Here is a 16840-nt window from a genome sequence, read left to right as displayed (position 1 = left end):
TAACTCCCAAAATAAACGGCGCCTCCTATGTTTTGCTTCAATAAGTTTATTAGAAATAAATTCCAAGTGTTATGAGTTTTGCCAATCTTGACTTCAAATTTTAAGTTGAAAGCTGAATGTTGAATGTATTTTTGGTAAAGGAATGGAACAAGCTACCTATTTTATTAGACAATCTACTTCAGTTCATGCCTTTAAGGGGGTACTACACCCCTGGCCAATTTTGTGCCCATTTTTGCATTTTTCACAAAAATTATAGCACATTGGTGACCAGTAAGATATGTATATTATAGGGGCAAGGACTACAATTACTGTACTGAAAATTCAGCATCTCAAAGCAAGTAGTTATTGATTTATTGATCAAATATTGGTTTTCCCTCATTTTTGACTGTAACTCCACAACTGTTGTCTGTGCTGAAATAAAATTTCCAGTACATATCTTACTTGTCCCCAATGCGCTATAATTTTTGAGAAAAATGCAAAAATAGGCACACAATTTGGCAGGGGTGTAGTACCCCCTTAAAGGCACTCAAGACTTGCTCATTTCCATAGTATTGTTTTTATTTTTTGTTGCATACTTTGTGAAGGATCTGAGCTGTGATACAGGAATGGCACATAAATGCTTGTTGCAATGTATTCTAATGAATCATTCCAATCGGCATAGATGAATGTCTTACATCTTTTTTTTGTAATAAAGGCACTACTCCTTCTGTGATATGTGTTACTAGTGATACAAACTTGTCATGATGTCTGCCTTGCCTCTGTGCCACACTACAGAACTGCGATATCCAATGCGTGTAGGCATGGACAGCTGCTAATGCTTGGGCATGCCTGCAACAAATAACATACATAAAATATTGTCATTTAACAGTTACACAATTATTCTCAGGTAAAATGTATAATTTGTTTTGGTTTCAATGCTTTCACTAGTGTTTGACTTACTTCCACCCCCCCCCCCCCCCCACACACACCCCTACACCACATGTTATCAGAAATGAGAACACATTCACATTTTCTACTTATACACAGGGAGCTAAAAAATCAGTTGAAAATCTGAATTTGCACATCCCTGATATCATGTCACATATATGAATACAATGAGAGGATAAAAAAGTAACCAAAACCAGTCATACAAACAAACATAAAAAGAAACACATCAGTACTTGTGGTTCCAGTTTCTTTGCAGAATCTAGTGTTACAAACTGTAACAAATCAGGTGTTATGATCCATTCAGGAAGCATTTCTTCCAGATGGCTGACTGGTGGAGCCATTATAGTGAGTAAGAAATTACACCTTATCAGTGAAATCATTCTGAGTGCAGTAAACACACAAGATTTTGTGCCCACACACCCCACATTTGCATTTACAAACAGATACTTACACAAAGTCTGGCTTCAGTACGATGGGACTTTGTGGACACACACACATTTGCATATTGCACACAGATACTTACACTTCAATGAAGTCTGGCTTCAATACGGTGGGAATTGCAGTTTTCACCTTGTATAGCCTCATTTTGGTGCCATATGTTGTAGATTGACAAAACCTGAAATGAAAAAAAAAAACAAAAACCAAATAGTGATGAAATCAATTGCATATTCTATGTGACATAGTCCGGTTAGTGCAAGAAACTTGTATGAACCAGTTTGGTCATTGTGCATTTTTATGTTTACTTAGGCTCCAACTGAGCTATTCCAGTTAAAATCCATACACCCCTATGGAATAAAATGAACTTAACACCTTAACCCTAACCGCCAAGGGCTTTTTGGCGACGGGAAGGGAAAGAAGGAAGGAATAAAGAGAGAAAAGAAGGAAAGAAGTTGTTTGCTCTGGGTGGGATTCGAACCCGAGACCCCTCGCATGCCAGGCACTGGGTCGGCGACACTTTGCCACGGGTCTTGGGCTTCGCTGGCCAGCGAAACCGTGCCTATATATCACTTAGGGCAATTGCGTCATCACACCATGTGGGATGCACGCACGAACAGCGCATATATCAAGTAGTATTTTGTAGTATACAGTCCTATTAGGGTTAAGGAAGCTTATATTGAGTTTCGATAGTGGTAACCTAACCCAACTGCCTAAGGGCTTTTTGGCGACGGGAAGGGAAAGAAGGAAGGAATAAAGAGAGAAAAGAAGGAAAGAAGTTGTTTGCTCTGGGTGTGATTCGAACCCGAGACCCCTCGCATGCCAGGCACTGGGTCGGCGACACTTTGCCACAGGTCTTGGGCTTCGCTGGCCAGCGAAACCATGCCTATATATCACTTAGGGCGATTGCGTCATCACACCACGTGGGATGCACGCACGAACAGCACATATATCAAGTAGTATTTTGTAGTATACAGTCCTGTAAGGGTTAATGTATGATTTCCGTCAAATTTTGATTTTGTTATTCTTTATTCAAAATGTTGAAATAATATTAGTAATAACTGACGAGAAGGGTTGCTGTCCATTTTAGGTTGAAATAACAAGGTAAAGTGAACGAAACTCCACTGGTTATTTTGGCCATTTAACGCACAAGTTCTATGGGAGGACATATTATCATAATTTTTAAATTATGATAATATGTCGAACTTTGCTCTGTTGACCTAGCAAAGACAACAAATTTGGCCGATTCCATTTAGGTGCAAGTTGGGACATATGTAAGCATTACAAATATGCAAAAAAATCAGGTTTGAAAAAAATTAACCAATTTCATATTATAAGGTCATACATTATGGCTTTAATCTGCCACACACAGGGTGTAGATTTCAAATGAAGTCATCCGTTCAGGTAACCCTATTTTCAAATTCACACTGCCTACATGGGATATTATGTATCAGTGTATGCACCTGATGCGTTTGCACCTGATGAAGGAGACTCTACCGACATGACAGATACAGATCTACTTTTGAGATTTGCCTGTCCACAAGATGGATGGATGAATGGATGGGTCTCTGGCTAACTTGGTTGACAAGGCCGTAATTAATGAGGAAGATTTCAGTCAGTTTACCAACACATGAGTAAGTCAAGTAATTCGCTGTCGTAGTGCACGTTAATAATCATTGGTTACTGCTCCAAGCCTGGGCTCATACACCTGTTCCGAATTTTGATATGCCATAGGCTTTGTGTTGTGATCATTTCGATCAGTGGTTCGTAACAAAGAAAGCGTGATCTAGTTGGCCTAGCAGCGGTCATATTGTAACATGCACTACGACAGCGAATAAGGTACTAACATGAAGAACACATTATTGAATGGTCTTGTTAGTAAGGATATATTAGGGCTGTCGGATCCTACAACACTTTCACAGAGGTTTTATTTAAACTCTTGAGACTCCTGTGTAGTTTTAGCTAACTTTTAAAGCTAATATTTAATTCAATGTCATCCATTTACACTCTCATTAGCAAAGAGCTTCCAATAATATGAGAACTGTCTACAGTCTTCTTAGTGTAATAGGACTTTTCTGTGTGTACAACCTGCAAAAATGTTGATGTGAATATCCCCATCAGAAAATATGATTAAAGAAAGAAATAACCTACCTATCTATAAGTGATAGAGCATCATCAAATCGTTCACTGAATCTTTCTCCTATGAAGTGTTCAGATAACCGCCCAATAGCTTGAAGGAAGGAACATAGATCACGAAGGGTACAGTGTAATCTTCTGCATTCGTGCTCAGCTGTGATATTCAGTTTACGTCCTACAAAGATAAATTACATACACAGTCAGTTTCTTCCCGCTGCGTAAACTATGTATAAGACTTTTGAGATACGTCTTGGCTCCACTTATTAATACAGAGGCCATCCAGATATGTGAACAATTCAGATAAGTCAATTTTGTGAAATTCTATGTAGAATATTCAAAGTGCTAACTTTAGGACAACAAAAGATTATTATGGGGTAATAACACTGAAAGATGGTACTTGTAACAGAAGACATGTCCTTCTAAATGCTGTAAAACATGAGGTGTCAAAGCATTAAAAACATCACACAGCTGGATAACAGAGAGATCTGTATAAAAGAGGTCTGAATAAGTGACGTTGGACTGTACTTATCTGGATGCCCAGACAAATTGCCAGGGATTAGTACCCCTCTTTTCCTATTCTTATTTCCAGCTCTGGTTTACATAATATGTATGAAGTTTGGCTGGACTGATTTTGGACACCTTTTCTCAGTCCCCTAGCACAGGATTGGTAAAGGATTCTGGAAAGGGACTTAACCTACCTTCTTGCGATTCTGTGATGAAATTGCTTAATCCCATGTACAAATCTAAATATTCTTGGAATGGTGGATACTGAAATGAAGCAAGAAAATGGGTCAAAATAGATTAAAATCATCAAATTCACCACAAAGCTGATAATTCCCTCTCAATGAATGCATTGGGCAATTCTCTGAAAAAGAACACCTCACTTTGGGAACAAAACAAAAAGTTTAATGCCATCCTTTGTTAGAAAGCTGACCCCTGAAATGTAAGTGTGAAATGTTGAAAATTCTAACCTGTAAGATCAACTTTTACTGATATTTAACTAGTTTTTTGCAAACATGATCATAATTTTTGCCCACCTTCCCCTGTAAATGAAAGGACCTTCATTTATAGATGTCAGCAAACTTTAGGTTTGTTCAATCAATGATAACTGTGCAATACCCAACTGAAATTTGTCCTTGCTTTGCACAAAGTTTTTGGATACAGAATTGGTTTTATCAACATCATGTTGGGATATTGGTATGTATTTATGTAAACTGCTCCACACAGAAATACAGAATGAAACAAATAATTATCCTTCACTGTAATCTATACTGTTGCTTTCTTAAGGGGGTACTACACCCCTCAATAAATTTGTGACCATTTTTGCATTTTTCTCAAAAACTGATAACACCCTGGTAACAAAAGTTATACATATTATAGGGGCAAGGAATCCAATTACTACACTGAAATTTCAGTGACCCAAGACAAGCGATCCGATACTTGTGATAGACAAGGCGGTTCTCGAACCACGAGTCTCGCCTGCTTTCGCAACCGCTTGCTTTTGCAATTACTTTTGGTAGAGGTAAATGAATTTGGCGGTTATCGGCTGGGCACGATTATCTGGCTGATGGTGACTGTACCCACCAAGTTTCATGCCCATGCAACAGTTTTTACTAATTTGACCCCTGGTGGCCCTGAAATGACCTTCCAAAACTTTGGCTCTAAATGTTGACTGTACCCACTGAGTTTCATGCCCATACAACTAATTTTTACTAATTTGACCTCCGATGACCCCTGGTGACGCCGCAATGTCCTTTCCAAAATGTTGATTGTACCCACCAAGTTTCATGTCCTTACGACAGTTTTTACTAATTTGACCTCAGATGACCCCTGGTGACCTCGAAATGACCTTCCGAAAATTTGGCTTTAAATGTTGACTGTACCCACCAAGTTTCATGCCCATCTGACAGTTTTTACTAATTTGACCTGAGATGACCCCTGGTGACCTCAAAATGACCTTCCAAAATTTGGCTTTAAATGTTGACTGTACCCACCAAGTTTCATGCTCATCCGACAGTTTTTATTAATTTGACCTCAGATGACCCCTGGTGACCTCGAAATGACCTTCCAAAATTTGGCTTGAAATGTTGACTGTACCCACCAAGTTTCATGCCCATACGATAGTTTTTACTAATTTGACCTCAGATGACCCCTGGTGACCCCGAAATGACCTTCCAACAATTTAGCTTTTAATGTTGACTGTACCCACCAACTTTCATGCCCATCGGACAGTTTTTACTAATTTGACCTCAGATGACCCCTGGTGACCTTGAAATGACCTTCCAAAAATTGGGCTTGAAATGTTGACTGTACCCACCAACTTTCATGCCCATCCGACAGTTTTTACTAATTTGACCTCAGATGACCCCTGGTGACCTTGAAATGACCTTCCAAAAATTTGGCTTGAAATGTTGACTGTACCTACCAAGTTTCATGCCCATCAGACAGTTTTTACTAATTTGACCTCAGATGACCCCTAGAGGACCTCAGTGACCTTGACCCACTAACCAATACAAACCAGTTTTGTCTCGGGTCAAGATGCACCCACCACCAAGTTTGAGAAGCGTGTACGACTCCTAGTCTCCGAGAAAAACCAAAACTTTAATCAAATTTGTCACACACACACCCCCACACACATACATACGGAAAAGTGATTATATAGTCTCCTGCCTTATCAGGCGAGACAAAAATGAGGTACCGCTAGGATGTACCTCATTTCCTATCATATTTACTGAACCGCTTGTCTTGATTCACTGAAATTTTAGTGTAGTAATTGGATTCCTTGCCCCAATAATATACATAACTTTTGTTACCAGTGTGTTATTAATTTTTGAGAAAAATGCAAAAATAGTCACAAATTTACCACAGGGGTGTAGTACCCCCTTAACAACAACAATCGTGATATTGTGATATGCACAGGCATAAATCCGCAAGCCTCAGCACACTTTATAGGAATTAGGCGACCACTTTTGGCCTAAGAGACACCTTAACCTTAATCATTCAGGGACACAGCTCAATACAGAACTGCCTTCATATAACCATTGCAACCACAAACAGCCCCCCAATTTTGTACAGGAAGACTGAGACAACTAGCAGTCAAGTTCCATATCCAGGGGAATTTCTAGTTAGCTCAATTTTTTTCATGAGAACAGAAATGGCACTGCAGGGCTCAAACTTGTACCTTCAGCCACTTACACACCAGAGTCTAGCACCTTGCTGACTGAGATAACTGGACTGCATAACTAGAATCAACTTGGAAATTCTTATTTTTAAATAGAAACAATTGTTTCATCTGTCCACTTTGATATGAAGACATATTAATATTTGATCACAACTTCTTACCAATAATCTGAAAGCTTGTGTAGGTAAAAGTTCTGCTACTTTAGCAACCACTTCTAAACTCTGTCGAAGGAAATGTTGCCACTCTGTCTCGGCCTGCAAACAGACACAAAAATAAAGCTGACAATAATATGAATTTTTTCACATTTTTTAAACTAACTTTGCTACTATTTATTATCAAGATTGTATGTGACCGTACAGCACGAATGAGCCGTAAATGTCCTCAATTGTATTCTGAGTTACAGTGTAAAATGGGCATGAAGGTCGTATTCATAGGTACCTCAATTTGGTGCTACGTGTACCTCATTTAATGAGAAGAAAAGAAGAAGAAAGAGATTAGTTTCAAGACTAATCGAACTGAATGTACAAGCTGCATAAATTTGCTGTCTTTTAAATTTGCATATGTGACGTGTCATGTCAAAATCAGACACTTTTGGGCAGGTTATACATTTTGAGGTCTTTACATATCTTAAATATAGAGATATTTTGCTCCATAACGCCATTTTCCCCAATGAAATCGGTATTGTAAAATTGGAAATTGAGATATCGGCCTTTAAAAATATTATTGACAATGTTGAGAGTAGGAATTACCTTGAAAAATGTCTCAAAAAATACAAGATGCCAGTTATATTCGGTCTGAAACTATCAGACAATATTTTTAACATTAATAACATCACAAATTCAAGAACAAACCCAAATTGTGAAAAAAAAATCACCCCGGCAGATTTTTGGCTATTTCTCCATTTACGATCCTGCCCAAAAGTGTCTGCTTTTGACATGACACGTCACATATCATGATTGAAATGATGCACAAAAAGTGCTTGGATGTCATGTGAGACAGTCTATATCATTAATGGCCATGTGTGGGAAAGATAACATCAAATTTATTCATGTCATTAGAAATTTTGAAACTGGGAAGTAGTGTTAAACAAATTTGGTTACCCACTTTTACACATCACCTTCATTTGACAAGCTCTATACATTTCAACTATTTTGTTATAATCTTTAGCCAAGATTTTCAAATGTTTTTTATCCTCATTTTGCTTACATCATCATCTAGTGCATCATCATCCATCTCCTCTAGCTGAGACTGGTTGTAGCGAAACTGCAACTTATGTAGAATCTCACTCATTAATGACACTAGCGCATCTTCATACCTGTAATTACAAAAAGAAACTGGTTAGTCCATATATTAGGGGGTGGCAGTGGGCGGTTGAACCCACAATTCACTTTTGAAGCCCATCACTTCAGGATTAAAATTTCAGCACGGAGCCCACCATTCAAACTCAGAAAACATGTGTATTTTACTGACTTTATTCTTGTAAATATCCAGTACTGGTATAAGCTTGCTAAAAATATCAAGTTTTTGTACATTGCAGCCCGTCACTTAAAACTAGCTACAACACTGTTCATATTGTACAGGTAAAGCATTCTTGGTATTCCAATAACACGTAAACCCATTTTGCTTTTGAATCCATTGGCTGGGAACCTTTCTGCTTGTCATCTGTCTCAACCAAAGAGATTATACTCAAGGAGTACCGGCTCAAGATTGCCCGCATGTAATGCTACGGTAAATCCACCCTCAGCATTTTTCCGCAAGAGCCCAAATCATTCAAGGAATGCTGATTGGTCACATAATTTAAGCAACATCAAATTGACATCATGTGTACAACCATACACACACAGACATAAACCTAATCCAGGCTCAACCTCATGGGCACTACTGACCAAATTGTCGGCCTCTATGAACTGTTTTGATTAGTTACAATAAGGGCTATATCAAGTCTTGAGCCAATCAGAGATATGGTAAGAATAGTCAGTAGGGCTAATGAGGATTAAGCTTCAAATTGCTAAGAGATCTAAAAGCTCTATTCTGATTGGTTACTCGCATAATTATAACATGTACTTAACCAATCAGATGCCCTGTAAGGGTAAGAAAGGCAGACAGGGTTAAGCATCTAATGTGTCTCTTACCTGTCAGTGAAATGATTGGATTCTAACGTTCTTGATGCATTCTTCTTATCCAGGAGATAGTCCAAGAATATTGTCCATATGTCTAGGCATGCAAAGAAACCATCGTGTGTGGGCTGAAAACAAATATAGGACAGAGATATTTCATCATGGGTACTGTGGAGCCCTACAGGAAAAACAGTACTAGACAATGTTCCCATTATCTGCCATAATGGACAGTCATGTACCACTGACACAAACCTAAATCACCCATAGTACATTTATAACACTGATTATGATGCTTACTGTTATATTGCAAACTTGTGAATAAGGTGACCATATGGAAGGGAACTATGCAGCGTCTTTAAACATGTGCATGTGTATACAAGCAATTTGAGCGAACACTCGCCATTTATACCTGCGCCCACTGATTTGTGCAATGACATCACTGCCACATCAGGGTGAAAAATGGTATACCATGACTTCACTTCTCAAGATATCAATGGTATAGAGCAGTAGAAAATTGAAGTAACAACAAATGATGTTGCTGGCAACAGCCACCTTACCTGTTTAAATGTGTACTTGAATAACAATGATAAGAATTCTAAGATAGGAAAGTGTGAGTTGGTCTCAAAACGACGTAGATGTACACTGACAAATAATCTCAGGAAATCTGTGAACTTCTCAACGTAACTGCAGGTACAAAAGAATGGCGATTACTGGTGGTTAATTCAGTTAAATATATATTTAACTTGTAACAACATTTACGAATCATTGTGATAACCATAAACCATCCCTGGGCATTATACCGACTGACACTATCAAATTTTGTTCAGTGCAAAGCTATTTTTGACATGCCACTATCTGCAAATCACTAAAGGCATTTAACAGGTTATAAACAAACTGGTATATGTCAGTATGAATCAGTGCCTAGTTTCAAGTTTGGCTGAGTTGTGCACTTGTCTTGGGAACAGGGTAACAAAATCAAGATGAATAATCAAATTTAAAATTTTTTTGCTGTAAAAATGATCTGAAAAACCTTTTGAAGGAAAACAGAAAAAAAAAATCAAATTTTGACAAGTCACTGATGAGTAGTTACCATCTTCAAAGCATTCTACAACTTTGTATTTACTGATTATCAACCCTTATGGTGTCCAGGACTTTCTATAGTCTGGATGGATGGGCAGCCTTTTCATGTAATCTATATAATTTATACCCTCTTTAAAATCAATAGTCATCTCTAGACAAGGAAAGTAGAGCAAATGAATGAAATTAAACAGAAGGCAGAAAGATGCAGCCAATCCCCATCACTGACGGTGAATTGCACTAAGAAATCTGTCATAGTGAATTACAATCGAAGAAGAAAGTTCAAAATTTCTTCTTTCTAGTAGAATCCCATATACCCTATTTGACCTAATTAAGGTACCGGTGCGCTGTTTCACAGAGCCTTACGATCGATCTTACAATAGATTTGCCACATGTAATTCCCTATTAAAGCAATTGTAAGCTCGATCATTAGTCTTTGTGAAATGGGCTCTGGGTGCTTAAGGTAGTCATTTATTTTTTTTTGGGGGGGGGGCCCTACTCTATGATGAAATGAAAGTCAATGGGAAATTTACACACACAAATACAGTTTACCTGAGGTCAAAATCAGTCATAATCCCCAAGTCACTAGGTGAAAATGGTAAATTTATTTAGACATTTGACCAATTTTATTGTTCAGGCACAAAGTAAGGGGGCGGAAGCGCTCAAACAGGTGGTCATGTTTTTTGAGGTGGGACCCAATTGCGTCACATCTTGCAATTTGTCAAAAATCAACTGATTATATTTCAAAAAGTTTTCACCTAAACTGTGTAAAGGTATACATTTTTAGAAAGCATATATTTTCAGGATTGCAAATCTGTAAAATTTGAATGGATATACAGGGTGTGCCAAAAAATATACAGGGTGATTCCAATGAAAAATACCCAAATATTTCTACAAAGTATATTAAATTAAAAATAAACTTGATATTTGGAATGTGTGTGTAATTAGTCCTTTCATTAAATATATAGTTTGCACTGTATAAGCCCATTGTGTTATACAGGGTGTTAAACAAGTCATATTTAAATTGCTTAATTTAATGTAAAAGTGCCATTAATTGTAGCATTTGTAATCAAATGCACTTTAAATTTAGAAAATATATTCAAAATAGTTTAAAGAATGGCTAAAATATCACATTTAAATATCCTGCTCCTCCGCTTCCTGCTCCACCCCTGACTAATTAACTTAATTAAGCTGTTGCAATTAATTAATACATTTGTTTAACTGTATTTGTTATTATTTCATTTCATTAATATTTTATCTTCAAAATAAGTCCCAAACCATTTTTTCATGATGGATTTTAGCAAAAATATAGGAATCAGAAGAGAAAAGTCTTCAGAAAATGTGACAACTCCACCTTTTTTGGGTGCCCACCTCAAAAAACATGACCAGGTGTGACTTGACAAATTTGGTAGGGGATGATTATCATCTCTAATTTGGTTGAATACAGTAACTATAAAGAAACAAAACAATTTTGCTATGTACAAATACCTTTCGTCAAGTTCTGCTAACTGATTCCCTACAGACTGTGCTGTTGTGTCTTTGGTTACTCTCTGCAACAACTGAAATGTCTGCTGGAACATCTTCAACAGATAGTCCTCAAAATCTGTTGGCACACAGTTTTTGGCCATGATCTCATTTATACACACCATAGCTAGTACTCCTAATGACGAGCTTCCACTAGTCCGAAAACTACTGTTCTGGCTGCCCGGCGACGTGCGTCAGCTTCGCCACTGACTGTATGTCGCAGCCAAAGTTTGCAAAGTGGAATATGATTGTGAGCAAGTCGGGACTGACGCGTTGCCGAGAGTGGGATCCAACTGAACAAGTGGGATAAGCAATTTAGGCACAAAGTGCTGAGATGTTCACTCTCCTGATCCAGCGGAGGTAGCGGTGCTACATTCTGTTTATTCATTGGTGGTGTTTTGAACATACTACGAATTATATGGCTCCCTGCACCAAATGTGAAGGAAAAAAAATGTTAGACCAGTGTTGTTACAAATATATGCAAATTTAAACTCAAAATAAAATTAGCAGAGTAATCAGGATTGTCACCAGGACCAAAAAAGTACTGGTTAAAATATTGAAAGCGAAGCGTGGCGAAGCTCTCGCGCTTAGCACTATCTTTTAGTGAGCGCTAGGGATCGGGAATAGGCTTTGAGGGTACCACCCGATAAAAAAAATTTTCTTGCTCTTTTTATGATGAAATATCATCATCCACTTCCGGAAATGTAAAAATTTTTTTTTTTTTTTAAATTTTTTTTTGTGAGTGCCGAACGGCCCCGGACAGTGCCGGACGGCGCCGTCCGGCGTAGTGACAACCCTGAGAGTAATAAAAAAATAATTTAAAGCACCAAAACAAAAACTTGTCTAAAACTAATGTAATATGAACTCGCAACTCTAACAACCATAAAATCAAAGAAATGTTCTGAAATTTCACCAAATCAACATTCACTACATGTGCCAATATAGATTATGAAGTCAGATTTGGTTACCATACACATGCAAGGGAAAGAAGAACCACACATCGCACACTAGCCCATTTAAACCTGAAATTACAATGGAAGCATAACATGCATATATGCAGGAATGTTGGAGAAAAACATTCTGGACATAAATACCTGTGCAGGGACTTTAACCCTGCACACTGCAACCACTGAGTTACTCAGACGATCCCTGATAAACAGGTCTCAAGTCTGGTACTTATGAATGAGCAGTCAGGGTAAACGCACACAAACCAGTGTACAAAACCAATTTCATTTAACCCACCAGCCTATCATACAAACAAGAAAGCAGGCTAAAGCATTGTACACTAGAACATAGAAACACTCAAACATTACAAACTAGCGCACAAAATCTTGAGGGCTAGTTTATAATGTTTGAGTGTTGCTACATTCAAGTGGGTTAAGCTTCTTCCCTTATTGTAACCTTACCATACATACCCGATTGCAATGGTGATGAGCCATAGGCTATGTGACTTGGGCTCCCATCTGATGACTCTCCATGAGTAGGAGATGGAGGTGGAGTTGTGGTAGTTACAAGAGTTCTATGTTTATCTAGAATTGTTTCTAATATATCTGAAATTGGGGAAAAAAGAAAGATGCACATTAACAGATTAACATCATTCTTTCAAATGAATTAGGGGGAAGATTTTAGAATACCTACTACCAGTGTCCTAAATAAGGAAAATATGGAGGTTGTCCCGAGGACAACTAAAGCATGAATTCTGCTTGTCCTCAAAACATTTTGGTTGTCCCCAAAATATATACTGTAAAAACAAGTTAATTTAAGTGAGCAATTTAATTTCATGAATACCTCAGATTCATGAAATTAAATTGCCGCTAAATTACATTGGTGAAATACGCTTGTAACTGGTGCCAAATTCGACAAACCTAACTGAACAAATTAAATCTTGAATATTACTAAATTTAACTATAATATCGTAATATTATGGCAGAAATTATTATTGGTTAGACATTTACCTTTTAACATCATTAACATACTTCGTTTATCATGACAAGGATCATATAAGTACATAGCTCAATATGGTTGTCCCCACTGATTCTTGGACAAGAGGAGAAGTGCTTATTTCGAACACTGCCTACTACTACCCCACCTGGAGAATAGATTTAGGTTTCAGTGTTAGGATTCAGTTCGGACTAAACAGTGGATCCAACCAGGGTTCGGTATCAGTGAATCCACCTATCCCTGGTGAATCTACCGAGGTTGACTCAAAAAGTGATCATTCATTTTAAAAAATAAATAGAATAATGCTTTTTAATCGCTGATGAAAGTGCAAATATTAACGTTCAAGGTGCTGGATGACATTTTCTGATGTACATTGTGCCTTTTAAAGTTCCTGGTTTTAGTATTGGTCACATGGTCCCCTTTGTTGTAGGTCTTGGTGGAAGTTGTTATCAATAGCTTTGTCTCTTATCCTTTCTAACCAAAAAATCCTGATTAGAAGTCAGCTGATCAAAGCACTTAGCTGACTAAAATCTTTATAAATATTGCAGTTTGCGAGCAGAAGGAAGCATCTAGGTACAACTACATTTGGTGTGGTGTAGATGTTCAAATAATTCCCTAGAAATCCTAGGGATTATTTCTCTGTGAATAATAACATATTATTGAATGGTGATATAAAAATATTTATCATGGGTTGACGAATTGCCACATCGGCTTTTCACAGAGCATGTCTGTCACAAACCCAAATTAAAAGTTGATATCAAACTACTTTCGGCTACAGTCGGTTTCTCCAATTTTTTAGCAATTTACCCTCTAATCTCTTGATCTGCCCATGTGCAGTGATGCCTCTCCTTGGGTTTCTGAAGCTCACTGGTAAATGACTTCCCGGACACTACTATTTGCAGCAGGTAATTACTGATACTTAAGAGAGAAAGTCCAGTAATTTCAAATAAAATGAAAAATACCTGGCCAAATTAAAAAATATCCAATTTCTTTAAAGTTTACCAATGAGTTACACTTTGCTCAAGGGCAACCATGATTATAATAATTTTGTCATTTGTGGCTGGTTACCATGGCAACGACCAAATATGTTATTTATAATGAATATGGGCAAATTCTTTAAAAAAGTTGGTTGAAAAAGGCAAAAAGTCAAATGCATGGGTACAAAATTCCATACAACACCCAAACCCTATCTTTTACCAGAGTGGAAGGCAAGGTTAGATCTATCATTTAAGTGTATCTTCATTGTAATTGAAGCTTCCATTGTGGCAAATACCATTATTGCAAATAGGGGTGTTTTACTAAAATAAATTCATCTGAAAAAAGGCATACTTTTTAAGTTACCATTTACAATAAAGTAACACAACCTCAAAACTCATACCTGCTCCATGGATGCACTAAGCCTTTGGAAAGTCATATAAGACAAAATTACTTTGGGACCTTGGATACTTTTTACACAGTGTTTCTAGAAAAAAACATATTTTTTAGATTAATTTTCGCGTGTGAACGCATTTTCTGAATTTTTAAAGCTATGTTTGATACTTTCACTGAAGACATACCTATTTTGAGCCTTAAAATTAATATATCTAACTTTGGGACCTTGGATACTTTTTACACAGTGTTTCTAGAAACAAAACGTATTTTTAGACTAATTTTCGCGTATGAATGCGTTTTTTCTGAATTTTTAAAGCTATGTTTGATTCTTTCACTGAAGGCATACCTATTTTGAGCCTAAAAATTAATATTGAAATTTGAAAACACTAAAGAAAGGGTTTTTTAATCAAGTGTTTCTATATTATAGATAATAAATTCAAAAGTAGGCCCTAACATAACCTCAATGTATACAATATGAAAACATTTCTTATAAATTTATGGTAGAATAATACATTTGTATTGTCATCACATTCATAGCTATTCCACAATTATGAATTCATTTTGTACACTATAATACAAATGATATGCAATATCCAGAGCATTCCATTTTTAAATGTTCAAACCAAACAAACAAGCAAACAGGTACATCTTGAATGATGGAAGCCCCACTATATCATGTAATCAGGTGATAAATGTATGCATGTGTTGGCCATGGATACTTCATAATGGCTATGGCTTTCTATAGCTCAATGAACACAGTCTTGGATCTGGTTTAGCGACTTTGGCTACAGGAACGTAACTCCGGAATGTAACAAGAGGCTTTATTGGTCACAGTGATTGTGATGGGTTGTGATATTGACGGAGGTCCTCTCTTTAAATAACATCACAAGGTAAGATAAAAGTTCCTTTATAATGTAAAATGTATACATTTACGGCGTGGCTGCAATCAGCAGTTGGAGGGACTGCAGTAGTTCACTTTGTGGAAAACTCTCAACAGGATAGTCCTGCAATAATAAATGATGCTGTTGAAACAGCAAAAAAAGCAATGTCTGGATTGGAATCCATCTGTTATAGGCAAGATAACGCCGGTTGTTATCATTCTGCTGAAACAATTCTTGGCATGCAGAAGGTGGCAGAATCAGCGGGTGTACAAATAAGAAGGATGGACTTCTCCGATCCTCAAGGGGGCAAAGGCCCATGTGATCGCAAGGCAGATTCCCTGAAAGCTCATATGGATTCATATAAATGAAGGCCACAAGGTGGAAGACGCTTTAGAAATGAAATCGGCGATTGAAGCAAAAGGTGGAGTTACCGGAGTATGTACTACCCCGGGGTACTACCGTTGTAGCCATTGAAGACAAACAAGATGAACCTATCAAAGCTTCCCAATGAGAAGATAAAGTCTTCTCAACAATTTTGCCTTTTCTGAAGCAGGGCTATTGAGGGCTTACAACATTGGTCCAGGAAGGTTAATTCCATGGGAACAGAACACACCAAGCATAGGGATACTTACTAATGTTGCAAATCCAGAAAACACTCCATGCAGAATTCACCCCAATCAAACCAAGGAAGGAACCAGCAAAACAAACATCTGTACATGCGCGTATTTTGGGGGGGCTTTAGGCGCCAGCCCCGGGTCAAAGTAGGGGCGGCAAAAAGGAAGGGCGGCGGAAGAAGAAGGGGCTGACAAAACAGGGCGGCAAAAACGAAGGGGCGGCAAAACAAATTAGCAAATAAAAAAAAGGGCGCCAAAAATTGAAAAAGCATAAAAATTTTTGAAAAAAGGTTGCTTTTGGGACGCTAGCACCTAAAATCTTTTTTTTTTTTTTTTTTTTTTTTTTTTTTTTTTGCTCTTCACTTTTTCAAACGACCGTGAAAAAATTGGGTCAACCTTTTCGGCTTGTTAAGGAAGGGGCGGCAAAATTGTTTCTTCTTCAGCCCCCCGGGGTTGGGGCGGCCACGGTACGCCACTGCTGTAGGACAACAAGACAGCGATGAAGACCTATTTTGCTGCCCTGAAGATGCTTGTATCAAGAGTTATTCAACTCGTCAGCGACTAGATACTCACCTGAAGATAGGCAAACATAGATATACAGCTGAGAATGAAACCCTAATGGACAAAGCATGTACA

The 16840-nt window shown here is 37.6% G+C and overlaps 1 protein-coding gene across 1 annotated transcript in view; it reads right to left on the bottom strand.

Annotated features, from left to right (window-relative positions):
• The window catches only part of LOC140164865 (exportin-6-like), a 64649-nt gene that overhangs the window by 30141 nt on the left and 17668 nt on the right, over positions 1-16840 (bottom strand). Inside the window, 12 exon segments of the mRNA XM_072188246.1 lie at positions 675-828; positions 1451-1543; positions 3514-3673; positions 4197-4266; positions 6841-6933; positions 7886-7994; positions 8812-8924; positions 9354-9480; positions 11362-11588; positions 11590-11670; positions 11672-11823; positions 12804-12947. Of these exon segments, the coding sequence (XP_072044347.1) occupies positions 675-828; positions 1451-1543; positions 3514-3673; positions 4197-4266; positions 6841-6933; positions 7886-7994; positions 8812-8924; positions 9354-9480; positions 11362-11588; positions 11590-11670; positions 11672-11823; positions 12804-12947 (1523 nt within the window).

The sequence above is a fragment of the Amphiura filiformis genome, chromosome 11, assembly GCF_039555335.1.
Source record: "Amphiura filiformis chromosome 11, Afil_fr2py, whole genome shotgun sequence".
NCBI classification, from domain to species: Eukaryota; Metazoa; Echinodermata; class Ophiuroidea; order Amphilepidida; family Amphiuridae; genus Amphiura; species Amphiura filiformis.
This window is presented reverse-complemented; position numbering and strand designations above follow the sequence as displayed.